Genomic DNA, 18209 nt, shown 5'->3' with positions numbered 1-18209 from the left:
TGACATGCTTAGGAGGAAATGCAAGCAGCTAAACAACTGCATTGGAGACGCAGGACAGTTAACATTTGGGTGGTAAAAGCTGGGCTGTGGGTCAACTTGTGTAAAGCATTTCCTTTCTCTCTGCTGTGAAGAGGCAAGGGAGTCACAACCCTGGGTGGCTGTGTAGTCTGCTTAAAGAGCTGGACTTCACTTATTCTCAAGAGGCAAAAAACTGTTTCCAGGCCTAGCACAGGGACTGCTAGGAGATCACCCCTTGCTGGAGGGGCAGGTGCTTCCCCTCACCCCCTCTGCTCTGCTGCAGCCCCAGTGCCTGGACAACTTTCCCCAGTGCCGGCAGGGACCCACCCGCCTCAAACACCCATCCCCTCTGCACACCTCTGCCACACACACGCACCCCCTGCCCCACAGCCCCCCAAGACAGTCCCAAGCCCTGGGTCTCCAATCCCCACTCCCCATAGACTTACATGCATCCAGCTGCCAGGGCTGCTCCTACCACCCTTCCTGGCTGCATGCTGGCCACGTACGTACGTGTGTGTGCACACATGTACATGGTACCCACTGCCTCCAACTGCCCTCCCTTCACTCCCCCCCCAACCCCAAGAAGCTTCTTGTTAGGGCAAGCTGGGAAGTGCTCGGAAAAACTTTGATGCTGAGCAGACCAAAATCCCAGACATTTGTTCATATTTTAAAAACCACCCAGACAGAGATCGGAGGACCCTAAAAAAGAACATGTCCAGGAAAACCCAGATGTATAGTAACCCTAAATACATTTAGGTCTTTTTTTTCCCCACCTGTACTGTCCAGTGGAAAGCCTGAAGCAAGTACATGCAAGCTGCTTCATTATACAACTTTCATTATACAACTTCATTATACAACAAAAATAATGGAATTATTTTTAAAGAAACTGAAAAATACTTTAGAAAAGAAAGAGAAGAATTGCAGGAACTTTGCAAACAGGTAGGAAGAAAAAGCAACAAAACCAGGCCCCAAATAAGAGTATCAAGCGTCAAGTGTCCACTTTAACTTTCCTCACAGCTGACTGCTTCTGTCCTAACGTTTCTTTTCTAAATTAATTCCAGCAGGCTATTTAGAAGCTTTAGAACACAGAATATCTTAAAGCTCAGTGTAGTCTATGTCCATTTTATTTCTTTAATCCTTTTCAAGCTGTAGACAAACGTATCATTTAATGGCTTGAAGGAAAAAGAGGAAGCTGCCATTCAGCTCTTAGGGTATAACAAAGGCATCTTCCTGTTTGGGGAGCCACACAAGTTAGCTAAATCACTGTCACTTTAATTTTGGATGAAACGGAACTGAAGTTGTTGCTACAGATGCGTGCAGATGAAGCCGTTACATCCTGACAGCAGTTACATGCAGCTTATATCTGTACCATTTGTGCCTGTCTATATTCCTACCTTTGCAATTCCAATTTGCTCAGCTCAGCCAGAAAGATTATAAAATAAGCGTTTGTTTTTTAGGTGACTACAATATGTGTAAATACTAGGTAAACAGAGACATTGTATTATATGCATCTAATCATCAGGTCAACAAAGCAAAGAAGGAAATATGAATTATGCACTCTCCCTTCGGGCAAAGCTCAGTCCCCAAACCTGTGGTCATACAGAAAAACCTTCTCTTAGGTCACTGAAGACTTGAGAGAATTAAAATATTCCAAGAGCTAGAAGTGAAAGTATTTAATGGCTGGGCCATGGGGAGAACTCCCCGTGGAGATTCAGCCAACACACACACATTTCTTGTTACCTTCCTTGTACTTGCAACACCAAATTGCAGCCATAGGAGTCCAAATGACAAGGAGTGTTTGCTCCCACTGAGCCAATCCACAGTGTGCTCTCCCTTCCATTTCTCCCGGGGAAACCAAAGTCAGACCATACTACATCCTGTTGGGAAGGGAGTGGGGAGAAAGTTATTAATGTAAACAACCACATCTGTCTGACACCCTGATTTCCTTTGACTCTTGGGTCCGGTACTTGTAGGGTCTTCCCCTCTCACCCCACCCAAAACGACCTTTTTCTCCTTTTCTTATTTCACTGTCAGTAGAAACAGATATAACCTTTCCTCACCTTTGTGCTGTGAAGCAAACAGATATCCAAGCCCCTTGTCACACCACAATTGCTCAAAATCTGTAGCCATGCCTTAGGGTGGTAATGCAGGACAAGGGGCAACGCACCATATGGGACAAGGGGCGACGTGTGTTGCTCAATAAAGCACATCAGCTGTGGTGGATCTATTTGGGTTTGGCAACATCTGTTTCTACTCCCTGGGAGTACACGTGCACATTTGCTACACAGTAACCTAAATTACTGCATAAAAACTAAAAATTACTGCACAATATGGGTGTGCATCTACACGTGCACACCCATAGTGCGCAATAACTGTGGTGACTTACGCTGACTTGGGCATAAATGTAATACCTGCATGATGCAGGTGCCAAATTTACACCTAATTAGTTACTGTGCAGTAATGCATGTGTAGATGCCTTACTGTGGAGTAAAACTGTGTGTATGAACTGACTTGGAACTAACTGTAGTCCCAAGTCAGACCATACACAGCGTTAATGAGGTTTAATGCCTGCACGTGTAGACGCTGGCCTATTTCCGCTTACTGCACAGTAACTTACTTCACAGTAAATAGAATGCAATGTAAATGCATGTGAAACGTGCCCCCTGTGTAGAGATTCCACAAGTCTGTCCCCGGCCAGTCCTCTTCCTCTAAAATCTTATCTGTAGGTGGCATCCTCTGTTCTCTTAGTTCATCTATGCCGAAATCTCTCCTCATGTTTGCTCTATCCTCATATCTCAATGTGAGGAGACCCTTCTGAATGTCCCACTGCCTGCCCTAGTTCTTTTCCATATTTTGCTTTCTTATCTCAACCTAACAATTCCTGGCTGAAAAGATGGGGAGAGCTGAAATTCTCATATAAGAAAGGAACAATATTTTCATTCAAAATGTCATCCTTCTTTTCAACCAGTTCAGTGATCTGTGGCTTTCTTCCTCTCTTTCTCCCTCAACATCATGTCACTGCTTCCCCCAGTGTCATGTAAATTTAATCCTTCCCCTTGCTCTAATCCAGTGGCTAAAGTTTTGGGTCATTTCCACCCTTGAGTTCTGTAAGCTTTCTCTTGCATGATGAGGCAAACTATGATCTGCCTCTGCAGTTGTGGAAGGGTCTTTGGCAGTGATCTCAGTGCAGTTCTGCTGTCAAGGGACAAAGGCCCAGAAGAAAGGCGTAACTACAGATGAAGTGGTAGAGGAATCCACCAGTGTAAGGGTCTTCCCATCCACTTTCCTCTAGTGTGAGAGCCAAGGATATGCATCGGACTTCGGAGGCGTCTTCAGATTGTTTCTAGCTGGATTTGCATAAAGGATTTCCATTTACCCCATGCCCACCTTGGACCCTTCAGGCAGTTTCTGGGCAGAGGATTTTGCTATTAGAAAATATTTAATGTAAACTAACCTAAAATAGTGTGACCTAAAGGACAGTGCTTCAGACTGGGACTCAGAACACCTGGGTTCATACGTAGCTCTACCACTATTGAATAGTCTTAGGTAAATCATTTGACCTTTGTACCTCAATCTTTCCATCTTTAAAATGGGGATAACCCTACCTGCCTGCTTTGTAAAGCCCCTGGGTTGCTAGAGCTGAAAAACACTATAGCTAGGCATTATTACAACCATGATCATGCCATGACTCAATAGTATGGCACCCTCAAAGCGAATCCAATAGGAGTGAGGTCTTGCTATGGATATTTGATTTCAAAATTACAGATTTCAAAAGAATCATTTTGCAGGAGGCAGAAAGCAAAAGGCTAAATGTACACATTTATCAAAAGCAGCAAGAAATCAAAAAAGGAAAAAGTCACTCATGGATTTCAGCAGTCATTACATTTAAAATCCAATACAAGTATTTCAGTGATAAAGTTAAGTGTAATACCATTGCTACACTTTAATCTCACACCTAAATAGTTTTTGTATTTTGTTACCATTTAAGTGGAAAGAAAGCGCACATAATCAATATAAGATTTAAAAGAACTTTTTCAAAATGCTGCAGCAGTAGTAAATACTTGAAGCGATTATGGGTAAAATAGTTTTTAACCAATGAACTGAAAAGAAACTGGTAGGATTACTGAAATCTTGGCACAATGGGCTTCTTTTCTACAATAAAAAATCCACAGCATAAAGAAATGCACTTAAAAGGTGTTCCAACCATAGCAGATGGCACATTACTTGTGAATTACATTTATTTCGTTTGCTGCTTATAATGAAGTTAATCCATACCTGTATGTCACTCTAAAAGGTCTCATTTCTATTTAAACTTCATGCATATATCTTGCTCCTGATTTATTTCTCAAATTCTGTAATGAAATATCAACTGAACAAAAAATGTAAGATGCTAGATACTGCTCATAGATTAGAATAATGGAATCATTACCTTAACCCACACAACTGTAAATGATAAACAGTGCAATCTAAATTTCAAACAACTTCTAAATGGCCCTATTAATCACTATAAATAACAGTGCAGTTGGCCTTCTTTTCCCCTTCAAGTCACCTTAGGTAAATCGAACTAAAATCTAAATGGGAAAAAGTGGTTAACATCGAATTCACAGCAGAACAGGGAAGAATTTCTCCAGAGAGTTGTTTTGCCTGGTGCAAATGGTGCAGCAGTGCATGGAAGTCCTCACAAGTTCAGAACCGACTGCAAAAATTAATTCCCGTGCCAGCGTAATCAGTGTATGAGATGTAGGTAAGATCCCCAGGCCCCTAATTACATGCTTGTGTGGGTGGAATGCCGGTTGCTTCCTTCACAAACATTTTCTTATTGACCCAATAAAACAGTAGGTTAGGTTGATGTGCTGCACGTGGATATTTTATATACTCCTAATAATCTTGTACCATAGACTAAGGGAGTCTGCTGAAGGCAAGTATAGATCAGGCTGAGAGAGGCCCAAAATTAGAAAGAGTCATGCAGAGACTGGGAGACCCTGAAATGGTGCTGGAACTTCACATTTAGCATAACCAGCAAGAATTCATTTTGTGAACAAATGCTGGTATTGCTGAGTTAGCACCCCAACTTTTATAACTGTGCTGCCTATGTTATACGAAGTGTTGGCGATGTGTTCAACCTCCTGCAGATCCCTTGGCTGTTATAGTTTTTAAACGGCCACAGTATATTTAAATAGAGGGCTGAAATGAAAAAAGACTGCAACATGCAAAGCCACACACCTGGTGACTAACAACAAACGAGTCTGTGCTGTAGACTAGTGGCACTTGTACACATGCTGTGTTGTTTAGGTACGTGTCACAAAACAACACCAAAAATGGCTGTTTCACTAGGTTAGTCACGTGTGAATATACACATTGACGTCTTTTTATCGTGGTAGATGTTGATTTTTTGTGGTTAATTAGACCACCTCCAACTTGTTTTATTTTTCGTGTGGCCAATTGTTCTACCAGGATTATTTTTCTGAAAGTTTGTGATGTGTAAGTTGAGCAGTTGGAGATGACTAAGGTGGAGAAAGACCAGGGTATCCAAGTTGAGGACAGCATCACCACAAACTCCCAGAGTACTGCAGCAATGAGAAAGGCAAATGCAATTCCACCACGATATTTGCAGTGGAGATAAGGGAAGAATTGTACACGGCCCAGTCAAGGCCTCATCTGGAATACTGCATACAGTGCCTATCACTCAGGTTCAAGAAAGATGATTTGAAAATGAAACCAGGAAAGGCTACTAGGATGATCAGGGAGAGACTTACAGCAAGAAACTAGGAGAGTTTGGCTCATTCAGTGCAGAAAACAAAGGTCGGTAGGGGATAGGGTAGATGTCTGAAAATACATCAAGGTAAACAGCAGGCATGGAAAAGTGCTTTTCAAGCTAACTGGTGATATTAGAACTGAAAAAAAATTAATGCAGTTAGGTGGGAAATTGGAACAAACTTTGTAACCATTAGCAAAATCAGATTCTGGAGCAGCTTTTCAAGGAAATAGAGGGGGCAAAATAATTTATCTGCTTTTAAAGTAGAACTTGATAAATTTGTGACGTCGAAATGAACCCCAGGATACAGGAGGTACTTTTTAGTCTGATGCTCCTAGGTCAAGGGCACGCAGACCCTTTGCAATGAGACTTCTGTTAGAAAAACCTTTACACAGATATCCAACAAAGCTTTAAAGCAGGAAAAGGAAGAGGGGAGGGGGGACATTGCACTGGTTTTGAAAGCTATAATAAATCACTTAATGATTAGCCAAGACATTCAGGAATTTTTTCCTGCTTGTTTTGAGTCGAAAGTAATAACCTAGTAACAGGTAAAGTTAATGGTCTACCTGGAAAACTTCTGTTTTGTCTTCAAATATCTTAGCTATATACTTGTAGTCAGCATAAGCCCAGTATTTGCAGGAATCATAACAACTGAATGGTCCGGAGAAGCAAGATGACAGTCCAGAACTCCAGGCCAAAAACTCTTCAAGTGTAGCCTGCACATAGCTGCACTCGGTTTCAAACTGAGGAGCTAGAGCAATACAAGAGAAGAAACCATTACATGCATACTGAATAGATACAATAAAAACAGACATGGGGCTGGGTAGTTTCTCTTTCAGCTCAGACCACTGGCTAAATGCAATATGCAATCCACAGCCAATTTAGCTCTGTTGACTCGCACAGCTACACATCTGAAAACTGCTGAAATTGCCAAATGTATGATTTAGCACAATTAACAGGCTTATTTTACTTCGTTTCTCTTATTAAAAGTAAACTGCTAACACAAATACCCCCCCACAAACACTCATATACACCCTGTGTGTCCTGTATTGGCTCTTTTGATTTATGGAGCTGGACTCTTCCATGTTTACTTCCCAAAGAGCATAACTGAATCAGCAGAGTTATTCCTAGGAAGCAAATTCTGGAGCAATACCCATGCCCTAAACCCCACCTAAGAGGCAAAGTCTCTATTTTTCAGTAATTGAAAGAAACATCTGGAAATATACTTTGCCAGACAAAAGATTCATTCAGGTTATACCCCAGAATGAAGAAAGTTTTCTTTCCTCAAGAACAGACAGATAAGAGAGAGATTTTTATATATAGCAGTCTTCTGATATCCTACCAAGACAAAGTATTTAAAGTATTTCCAGAAATGGAAATCAACTCTCCAAGTTGAATTCATTGAAGTTGACAGACTGGGTTGTTTGAAAATTCAGTGGAAAAATGCTCAGTTGTCTAAGTCTGTTTGGGAAATATTTTCAAACTTTGTTTTGAATGTAAAGTATGCCACAAAGACCCGTGCTCTAAACATCCAAAGGATCTTCCTTGTCTTGCATTAAAAGGGGAAAACAGGGCTTATCAAGCCAGATGTAGATAATCTGATAAGAAACTTGGCATTCCCCAAATCAATTATTACAGATAATCCAGATAGACTAATTTAGAGTGAAAATCAACACATACAAACAAAGTTGGAGTAAAATGGGTATCCAGTCCCAAACCCAAGGCTTGCTTCAGTACAGCCTTTCTGTGGTTTACTCCCCAACCTTAAGTTTGACGTAATGTCGACAGGACCTCTGCAGTTTATACCCGGGGGTTTTGGGCACTAGCTCTGTGCAAACGGGGAGACATGGGCATTGTCCTGAATGCTTGGCACACAAGCATAGGCAGAGCACATCCAAGCTGCCTGCCCAGCACAGAGGTCCCCTGCACAACTACTCTGCCATGTGCATGCATCTTGTGCAGGAGTGTCATGGGAGCCCCATGACACAAACAGTCTTGACTGTGCTCTCTACTATGGGGCAAATTTTATCTGTAGGGTGGGATTTTCAAAAGCGCTCAGTGTTGGCTTAACTCTAGTCCCAGGAAGGTCAATGGGAGCAATTACCATGGGCTTCAATAGGAATACAGGTAGGGCACTATGGAGAAGCCGTGAAAAATTTGCCCTTATCAAAAAAGAATGAAAAGTAAAACCAGAGGGTAGGCTCATTAGTGCTATTCTGTTCAATTTTCATCATCAGTTCTGTTGACTACACCATAAAACATGCCAACAGAGCAGTCAAGTCTTTACTCCACAGTGGACAAACAATATCAAATTCATAAAGCTCCTGTCCATGCTACCACTGCTGCCTTGTGCCAGGGTGATTCTGGTAAGTGCTTCAGGGCAAGGTTGGGGAGCCTGCAAAGGGCTGTGGCTGCCATGCTCCTGTCAGCATCCTAGCAGAGAGACCTTCCGTTCCCATTACAGCAAGTCCTGTCAGCTTCAAATAGACTCATCCAGGGATGTAAAATGAAAAATTACACACTGTACTATAGCTATTATTGTTGGGGGAAAAACTACCTTAGACCACATGAATGGCAATGGCAGAGCAGTAATTTAACCTTGTAACACTCACATGCAGCTGCTTGAAAAAAGAATCCTTTCATTTTTCTACAGCAGGAGGGAGCTCAGGGGGCATTCATTCCTTATTGCCTCCATTTCATTATCACGGCAATTCCCATCCAGTCTCGTACATTTGTTCTTATTCCCTTTGGGCAGGAGAACAGCTCTCTTACAAAACTTTATCACTATCTTCCTGTCATTTTCCATTGTAGTAGACTGGGTAGCAGTTCTCTATCTAGCTCCCTATCAACTTCATTAGCTAAGAATGTCAGATAAGCCTTGTATTCATATATATAAAAAATAAAATGTGGTGTGGTGCAATATGAGGGCTTCCTCCAAAAATTGTTCTCTGCATGAGAACTTCATGCAAGACATGTGAGACTCCCCCAATAAACTTAAAATCCAGTATCTGATTCTTCCTATGCGTTGCAGTCCAATACTGCCTTTCGCTATCCAGTCATTAATGCAATGCACATCATCTCACTAAAAGATAGGCTGATGGAAAAATTAGATAAAAGGTATGAGCGCTATTGAAGGCAGCTCAATATCTGAATCATTTTGATGAGAACAAAGAGTGCTCATGACATTGCCTATTTTCCAAGATAAGTTAGGAACCAATATTTTAAAGTGAAGAAATATGCTATTTCTAACTTTCAGCATATTCACTCTGAGCTTTATTTTTTTTTAAATGCCAGCTATGAGCAGTAAGTCCTGTAGACTATTGAAGACACTATCTCCTAGGCTATAAACCTCCTTGGGGTAGGAATCTCTGTTTAATTTATGTCTGGTTCAGCACTGCACACACTGTAGGTGCTTAGCGAATAATAAACAAAATAAAAAAACAATTGTATTTGGACAGCCTAGAAAAATGGAGATGTGCACTGCAACGTGCATGCAAATGCAAGTGTCTGGAATCTGAAAGCAAGAACATAAAATGGGTCTCTCAATACTTAATGATTAAAAGCTGTAGATTTTGTGAAGTGAGATCATTCTTAGATGAAGCCCAACAATTCAAAACTGGGCTACTGGTGTTTTGTACTGACATAGGAGGAGGGTTGATTTGTAGCTTTGATATCTTCCCCCAGAATTAGCTCTGCATTCAGAGATGTGAATAGAAAGGAGGACTCTGGACACAACAGCAGCTCACCTGGCTCATTAAGGACTGATGCTGATAGATTCCAACTCCTGCTTCATCCAGATGGAAAAGGAGAAGTGGAGAAAATAAAATATCCTAAGGCTCCAATAAGGATGCAAATGAAATGCCTCCATCCTTTTTCCTTTTTTTGTTTGAACACACCCACTCAAACACTCATCCAGGGCTTTTGGACTTAATTATTTATAAGAATCCAATAAAGAACAACCACTCAGCATTAAACCATAATTAAATAAGAGTAGTCCTTCATGGAGACTGCCCTGATAGGGATGCCTTTACTTTAAAACTGAATGAGCTTCAATTTACAGGGCATCCACAGACTACGGCTATGGCAACAGACAATGCGAGGTGGTTGCCTGGGCAGGCAGGTCCCAGGTCATGTAGAGCCTTATAGAGTAAAACCATTAGCTTGAACTCTTTCCGTAAAGCCGTAAGGAGACAGAGCATTTAAATGATGGCATCATGAGCTGACAAATACAGTGGTCTTATTCTGCACCAATTTATGAATGGATTTAATGTGCAGTCCCAGGCACAGCACATAGCAATAATCTAATCTTCAGACAATGAAGTAACATTAATAAGACCTGAATCCAAAATAACTGGTCGCAACCTCTAGCCAGGCTTAGATAGGAAAAGCCCTCATTGCCATTGCTATGCTTACCACTACTATCGTTCAACAACACCCATATATTGTAGTCCAGTGACCACTGGCAGAGGAACACACTGAGATAAGCAAATATAATCTTTGCTGTACTTTCTAGTTTCTTTGACCTTATTGAACTGGGGTGATGGCAGTAGTATAAGCCATCCTGGATTTGGATAAAGAGCAATTGGAAAGAAATGGCTTCAGACCACACCACGAAACAAAAAAACCTTAAGTATGCAAGACAAAGGGAAACCTTGTTAATTTCTAGCAACGACATACAAAATTTAGTCTATTATTTTAGAATTGCAGGTGGTTCAGTTGACATTCTTACAATGCTGTTATTTGATCGCAGCAAAGATCGTCATTTACCGACAGGATAACCCCTGGAGGGCTCTGCCCACATACTGGAAGACATTTCTAACTTACATCAGCATATAATGGCGTGTTCTTGGAGGAAAAAAACCGAATGCCTGGGGACTGGGTTTCTCCAGGGATCAGTGATGAGTGGCAAGATAGATATAGACTTTAACATCCACATACAAAGATATTGCCTGGTTTGAATCTATCCAAAATCCCTGGTGACTGCAGGCTGCTGACAGGTGATACCTGTCATCAAGTAAGTCAGTAGTGTCAGTCTAACATTTACCCTCCCAACACACTGGCTACTTCAGCTGCACCTATGCACAGGTGAATGTCTGCTGTATCAGGTAAGTAGGGCTGGAGCTACACTACAGAAGCTAGACTGTAATGCACTTACAGTCTATTTTCTGGGCTGCAGCTAGGGCATGGTATACACTGGGCTTGTGGCAGAGCCAAAACTTTACATCCCTAGGGAGTAGGGGTCTGTGATCTCAGGACAGGGGGTTTTTAGTTTTTTGCCATACGCCCCCCCGGAACTGAGTGCCACTGCTGCAGAGATTAGCAATAGCTTCATTAGCTATGAAGCTATAGGCGACGATGGATTTATTTATATAGTAGCCAACTGCCCATCAGGAATGATGGGGGGGGTGGGGATGGGTGTGATGGAGTGCCGCTGCCTACCACCCCACCCTGCCGCCACCTCTGAAGAGCAAGGCGGGGAGGGAAGTTTGCCCCACTGTCCCCTCCACCCCCCTCGGCCAGCACCCCATGCTGCTGCTGCTTCCCAGAAGCAGGGCCAGGGGGATTGGACGCTCTCCCGCTCCGTCCCCTCTGACCCCACTGTCATGGCGGCGCTCTGCTACTGCCACCTCCTGTCCGAAATGCTCTTGGAGCACTCTGATTGGTTGTTTCAGTCAGCATTATGATTGGCTGCCGAGACAACCAATCAGAGTGTGAATAAAGCATTACGAACAGACAGACTAAGGCTTTAATAATATTAGAATATTTGGGAAAGATAGAAACAAACTTTTTCTGCTGAAGGGAAAACGTTCCCATACCTCTGAAAGATTCAGGAGGCTAACAGGTGAAATTTACACTCCTGGAGGTCAAACACTCTTACTAATGCTGTGCATTTCCACAGCACCTTTCAGGAGAGACTCTCCAAGTGCCTTAACAGCAATTAGCAAAGCCTCACAAAAGCCCTGTATGGCAGGCAAGGATGATTTCCATTTTATAAGTGAAAAAACTGATACAGGCTGCTAACGGTCTGATATTCAATAGCGCTCAGCCCCATAACTTCTGCAGACTGGGGAGATGCAGGTCCTCAGCACATCTGAACCCTTAAATCATCTAAATGACTTATCTGTGGCCACCCAGAAACTCTGTGGCAAAGCCAGGAAAGGAGCCTAGGATTTACGATTCTCAAAAGTCAGTTTTATCCAGAAGACTTAGTGCTTCCAAATGTGAAAAAGGAAGGTGGGTGGGGTGAAGACGAGGGGAGACAGCACCGGCTCATGAGCTAAAACACACTTCCAATTTCATTCCTCATCCGCAGCTTTTGTTATAAGCAATGCACTGTGCAAAGCGCATTTGATACAAATGTTGCCAGGGCTTAAGGAGGCCATTTACTAGCATTTCAGAGCACAAGATAATACCATCCAAATCCTACCCGCGTCCATTTTCTTCATTCCCAGTCTAAACTGTATTGTCTTTCCATCCAACATCTCAGAGAGATATTTTGGATTCCAGTGCAGTGCTGGCCAATCAAAAGCCATGTTACAGAAGACTGCAGGCTGTTGTAGAGACATTACGATTGCCTGGGCTTTCTCTGGAGTAAAAGGTTTGACATCTTCACCTATGGAAAGAAACAAACAGCTGTATGATTCACAATACAGGAACTGTTATCCATCATCTCCTCAAGTCTGGAAAACATAAATTACTAATATCTCCCTTGCTTTCCGGTTGATTTTTCCACTGCACTTACAATATTTGTTCACATCAAATTTCTACTGAAAGTCCAGAGAGGTTAGTCTGTATATTAAAGTTTTAACATGCACATCGACCCCTAGAATACAAAAAATTTAGCATGTATTTATGATCTTGGATTCACTCATGCAGAATATGGTTTAAACTGTGTCTAATAATTAAGAGTTTTTTGATTAATGACCAGAAATTAGAATATAAAAAATAAGACAGTCTTTGGGTTCCTCCCAAGTACAGAGCATTGCCAGAGAGGGCAGAAACAGTGCTAACTAAATGCACCCAATTTTAACCAGGAAATGAAATGTTCTTTACAGTGTGAACACAACGGCAGAGATCTCAAAAGAGACATTTTTAAAATTCTCTATACCCACAGGTTTTTAGAAAGACAAAACTTGTACCAATCCAAGGACTATGCTAATCCCAGATTTCAATTTAGCCCTTAGTTGTTTAGAGATTTATATGCCCCAGTGAAACTGTCAAGCTGAAATGTTGGCAACCTTGAATAAACTCAGCAGTTTTACAACAACTTCCCTTTAGGGACATATTGAGAGGGAAAACCTGTTTTAAAAAAAAAAAAAAAGTGTAACAGCTCCATAGAGCTGGAGCAGTGGACTACATCTCTAGATCATAAAAAATATCAATTCATTATTCTAACCTCTATTAAAGTTAACTCATCCAGAATTTGTATCCGCATAATGCCAAAGATTTAAAATGACTAATAAATCTGTTTTGTACCCTGTGCCCCAGACCAGTTCTTTAACTGTTTGGGGCCAAATCAGGAATCAGCCACACTGGCATGAGTCAGTAAAGGATGATATAGCCCCCCATATTCCCCTGTGCTAGTTTCCCCCATCACAATGAAGTGTAGGAAGAGAGGTGAGATCTGTAGATCCTATTAAGTCCAGATACGTGGGAGGACAAGACTTGGTTCTACACACTTTCTTTACATATGCAGCAACACAGAAGCGCCAGCGTGCCAAGAGCGGTACACAGCACTAGATTTAGACTCGGCTCAGTGTAGAGCAGATGGAGAGGACCTCAAGGCTCATCTAGTCCAATCCCCAGCATGAAGGCAGGCTTTACTGTGCCTAAACCATCCCTGACGGATGCCTATCTAGCCTCTTCTTACAAACCTCAGTAAAAGAGATTCTACTAAGCCATTATTTTTCCCCAAACAATGAAGTGCTCTGGCATTCGTATTTGCATTTTTAACCTGAATCTATCTTCCTGTAGTTTAACTTCACTGCTTTTGTACAACCCTCAGCAGCTGGAGAAAACACCTGCTCACTGTCCTCTTTAGGGCAACCTTTCAAACGTTTGCAGACTTGTATCACCCCTTGATGAGCTTTTTCTTAAATTAAGAACGTCCCCAGCTCTTCCAGCCTTTCTTGGTACAGCTTGCTCTCCAAACTCCTGATTATCTTCATTCCTCTCCTGCAAAAGTCATCATCTCCTTATAATGCTGTTCCTGGGTGGCATGATACGCTTTCACTTTTGTTTTCAGGCAATGCTATGATTAAGTCAATGACTACAAAATATTTATTATTTACTACGTATTTCTTCTGTGGTAGCACTCAAAGTCTCTAACCAGGGATGGATGGATGGATGGATGAAGTACTGTACTTGCATTTTAGCACAGTATTTGGCATACTAAGGAAAAAATCCTTTGCCCCAAAGAGTTTGTATCTGGAGCTTAAAAACCAGAGGCAATCTGTAATAGAAAAGCAAGCAGACAAGGGGAACACAAAGTAACACCATAGAAAAAACAGGCCCCGCTCAACAATTCTGAGAGCATTCAGAAGTCTTTGGGATGCACCAGGGTTGCAAAGAAAGATGTGAAAGGAGGCAACTCCTATGCAGAAAGTGGGGCTTGAGAGGGGCAGAAATGTGCCTGATGGTCCAAAGGCTTGAAGCAGTGGGGCTATACTACTGTATTTCCCAGGGTATAAAGAGTACCTTGTCAGAAATATTGGTGCTGAACAATTGACCATAACTGAACCAAAGATAAAACACACATTTTGCACATTTTTCTTGGAGGCAGATAAGATTAACAAAGACCTACGGTCCTGGTCTTTGAGAGACATGAAGGATGTGCAGATCGATAAATGGAAGGGCAGCACAACAAAGACATAATTTCCAGTAAAAGATGGCATCTCCAGGAATGCGCTTATCAGAACTAAAAGCACAGACTGCATGATCTCCTGAATGAACCAAGTGCTAACTTCCAGCCATGAAAATTATGCTGCTGTGGGCAGTCAAGAGCACCACAATGAACTCCATCCTGGAAGGTGCAAAGCAGTCTTGCCCAAATTGTAATTACTGGAGGGACTGAAACCAGTGAGACTCCTTATGTGCTTAAATTCCAGTATGCACTGGAGTACTTTGCTGGGTGGAGCCACAGGGCTCAGTGCGGTGCAGGATGAAGCTCTTTATAGATACTCTGTTCCCTTCCATCATTTGCTTCATTTGGAAACTTGTTTGTTTGTTTTTTTCCCCTTTGACCAAAGCCACAATTCTTTTAGAAGCAACAGCTCTGAGTCAATCAAATGAGCTACAGTATAGAACAAAGTCATCTGTGGATAAAAGGCTTCAAGCTACATAGACGTGGTGTAACATAGGCAAGATCTGATTTCATTAGTCACATGAAGCTGCCACAGGTTCAGATCTGATACGCATGGGAACAATGATCATTAAGGAAAGTTCTTCTGGAGTTTTTCCTACCGTGGTGGTTTAAAATAGCAAAAAAAATCTTTATGTTTTGAAAGCATTTAACTGAAGAGCCTAATACTTTGTATATTTAGCCTCTTTACAGAGCATTATTTTTGTTTGGAGAGAAATGAGGAGACTAATAAAGGGAAGAACAAAGAGCACATCTTTCTTGCAGCTGATTGCAGGCTTATGTTCAAATGCAAAACCTGCAGCTGGAAATAAAGTGTGTATATTTGACAAGCAGAGTGGACACCTGCTCCTGTAGAGACCTCACAGAAAGGAACTAAGGCTGGGATGTTCAAAGGAGTTGATGGGCACAGGGTCCAACTCCCATTAAGTCCCTTTGGTTCTCTTGAATATCCCAGTGCAGCAGCTTTGTAACAGAGGCCTTCATTCCAGGCCTTCATTTTATAATATTCCAGCCACCTTTTTAAAAGTAGCTGGCATCCCTTAATTTATACTTACTGAACTTCCTTCTGCATGCAGAGCACCACAAAACCAACCCAGAACATGGTGTTACTGTAAGACAGGGGGCATCAGACACTTGGCCTTTGGACTTTTACTCTACTATATTTCAAACCAAGGTGTATGGAGGCCTTGCAGGGACCATTGATTTTGCCATGCGTTATACAAGGAAGGAATCTGTGGGTTACCAAGCAGGTTAATAATAAGCTGTCCATCAGGGAATGGAGGTAGGGCCACAACCAGGCTGCCTGTCTGACATTACTCATAAGTCACTGCTCACTGCTCAGTATGTCTGAGAGGACACCGGGTCAAAGACAAAAGGCAAGGCTCAGTCAAATTTTAGACCCTGCCAGAAGGATAAAGACAACTTAACTTTCCCACCCTAAATTGCTCCCTTCTAGTGTGATTTACAGTAATATAGTACAGAGTTAGCTGTTGATGACCTGACAGCTGTGCTGGTCATATTTGTCTTTCAGCTTTTCAAACATATAGTAAAATAAAATTACTCCTAGTTAGGCTAAGTTTATCACCACACAGCTGTTCTTTTGCCTGTTCTGCCATGAAGAAATCAGTAAGCCTAAAAAGCTTCAGTTTTAAAGGGGGGTGGGGGTGGGGGTGTGTGTGTGTGTGTGTATAGTATGTGTGTGTATAATAATTATGTATATATGTGCACGGGTATATTTTATATATATATGTAGTGTGTGTGTATATATAGTGTGTGTGTGTATATTGTGCGTGTATAATAAGTATGTATATATAAGTGTGTGGGTGTATTTTTATATATATTTATATATATAGTGTGTGTATATAATATATAATAAGTGTGTATACACACACACGTACATATACACATATGTGTATATATACGTGTGCATATATGTGTATCTTTTATATATATGTAAAATACACCCACCCACACTTATATATACACTTATTATATACACACTATATATATATATATATATACACACACACACACACCTCCCCTTAAAACTGAAGTGTGTATATGTGTGTATAAAATGTGTGTGTGTATATATATAAAAACAAAAATACACCCACCCACACCCATATGTATATATATAATCTATAACTATCTATATATATCTATATATAGATATAGATATACACACCCCTGCAAAGAAACTGGGGCAGTTTTCCTTCTTGAGGTATTTCTGAGAAGTGTATTCTAAAGTCAGGTGAAGGTCAGGTATGGAGATGCGCCATAAAGGCTGCGGTTGAAAGGTTTGTTGAGCTGTCTGCTCAACCAGCTGTTGATTTGGTGCATCTTGCTGCCATGATCTATGTACATGCCCTGGGTTTTCACAAGAGGTGACTTTTAAAACTCTGGATCAGGGCTGTCCAACTGGCAGCGTGTGGGCTGTGTAGACTTTCTACACTGCTGTGGCTTCAGAACCCAGGGGGCGAATGACGCTGCTATGCGCCCCCACGGCCCCTTGCCTGCCATCAAATTTGGGCCTTCAGGTACTGCTGGAAACTCAGATCAGGAGTAGGGGATAAGGAGGGCCAGTGATCATGGTGTTTGCCCCTTGGGTTCAGGAGCTGTGCCAATGCAGAGGCTCTGGCAGTGGCACTGACAAAGCACTGCCCTGCTGACAGTGGTGGGTTAGCAGCCCTGCAGTCCAGATCCAGCTTGTGGAGCTAAATAAGTTGGAGAGCTCGGATCTAGATGAATACGCATGCTTAGGATGCCTACAGCTTGAGCCACAGGGAGGGCCTGTATCCATGCCAAATAAAAACAGACTCTTGACTAAAAAAAGTTTCCTTTTTCAGTCATTCTGGTTTCAGCCTCCTTTGATGCCATAATTACATACCTTAACACATGACTATTTTGAGATATTTTCCTTCAAAATCTAAAGCTAAAAATGTAAAGAAAGGAACGAGTCATTTTCAAAACAGCCCAGCCTAACAAGGTTCCAATCATTCTTAATTCCAACTTAATACACTCCTGTGTTTACAATTTTAAATGCTTTTTTGCATATAACAATACCTGTCTGTAATTGATTAGATAAAATCAATGGCAGAATAATATACTAAAATCTGTTGTTCTTTCTGGGTGTAGAATTTAAAAACCATATAGCAATAAAACAAAAAACTCAAATACATATTTATTCAAGTAGGGGGAAATATGGTATTTCATTAGGAGTCTGTGCTAGGAATCCTTACATGTCTTCAGAGTTTTATGTATTCCTTGGTGGAATCAATTGTCAGTTAAACATCAGTATTTCATCAAACTGTCTAGATGATTATGAAGGCAAAGGCATGTGATGAAAGGTAAATATCAAACACTACAACAAAGGGATAATATGAAAACTTAGGTGACCCTCATCAACATCCTTGGCATGGCCAGGATAGATTTTTAAAAGAAAGTTCACGTAGAAGCAGTCAAAGGTAATTGAAAGAGCTATCTGAACATCAAGGCAGTCTATAAAGGAGACAGATTCCAAATGTGGAAAGATAATCTCTTTCTTAATCACAGTTAGAATATTTCCTTTGACAGTGA

The 18209-nt window shown here is 41.5% G+C and overlaps 1 protein-coding gene across 5 annotated transcripts in view; it reads right to left on the bottom strand.

Moving 5' to 3' along the window:
- The window catches only part of HSPBAP1 (HSPB1 associated protein 1), a 66475-nt gene that overhangs the window by 21578 nt on the left and 26688 nt on the right, over positions 1-18209 (bottom strand). For all 5 annotated transcript variants that reach the window (XM_090046006.1, XM_090046010.1, XM_090046009.1 and 2 more), the window contains 3 exons: positions 12201-12386; positions 6340-6524; positions 1759-1895 (listed from right to left, as the gene is read on the bottom strand). In XM_090046006.1, coding sequence (XP_089902132.1) covers positions 1759-1895; positions 6340-6524; positions 12201-12386 — 508 coding nt within the window. The remainder of the gene's footprint in view (positions 1-1758; positions 1896-6339; positions 6525-12200; positions 12387-18209) is intronic.

This window comes from Crocodylus siamensis, chromosome 4, assembly GCF_052110815.1.
Source record: "Crocodylus siamensis isolate JL-2025a chromosome 4, ASM5211081v1, whole genome shotgun sequence".
Lineage (NCBI taxonomy): Eukaryota > Metazoa > Chordata > Crocodylia > Crocodylidae > Crocodylus > Crocodylus siamensis.
This window is presented reverse-complemented; position numbering and strand designations above follow the sequence as displayed.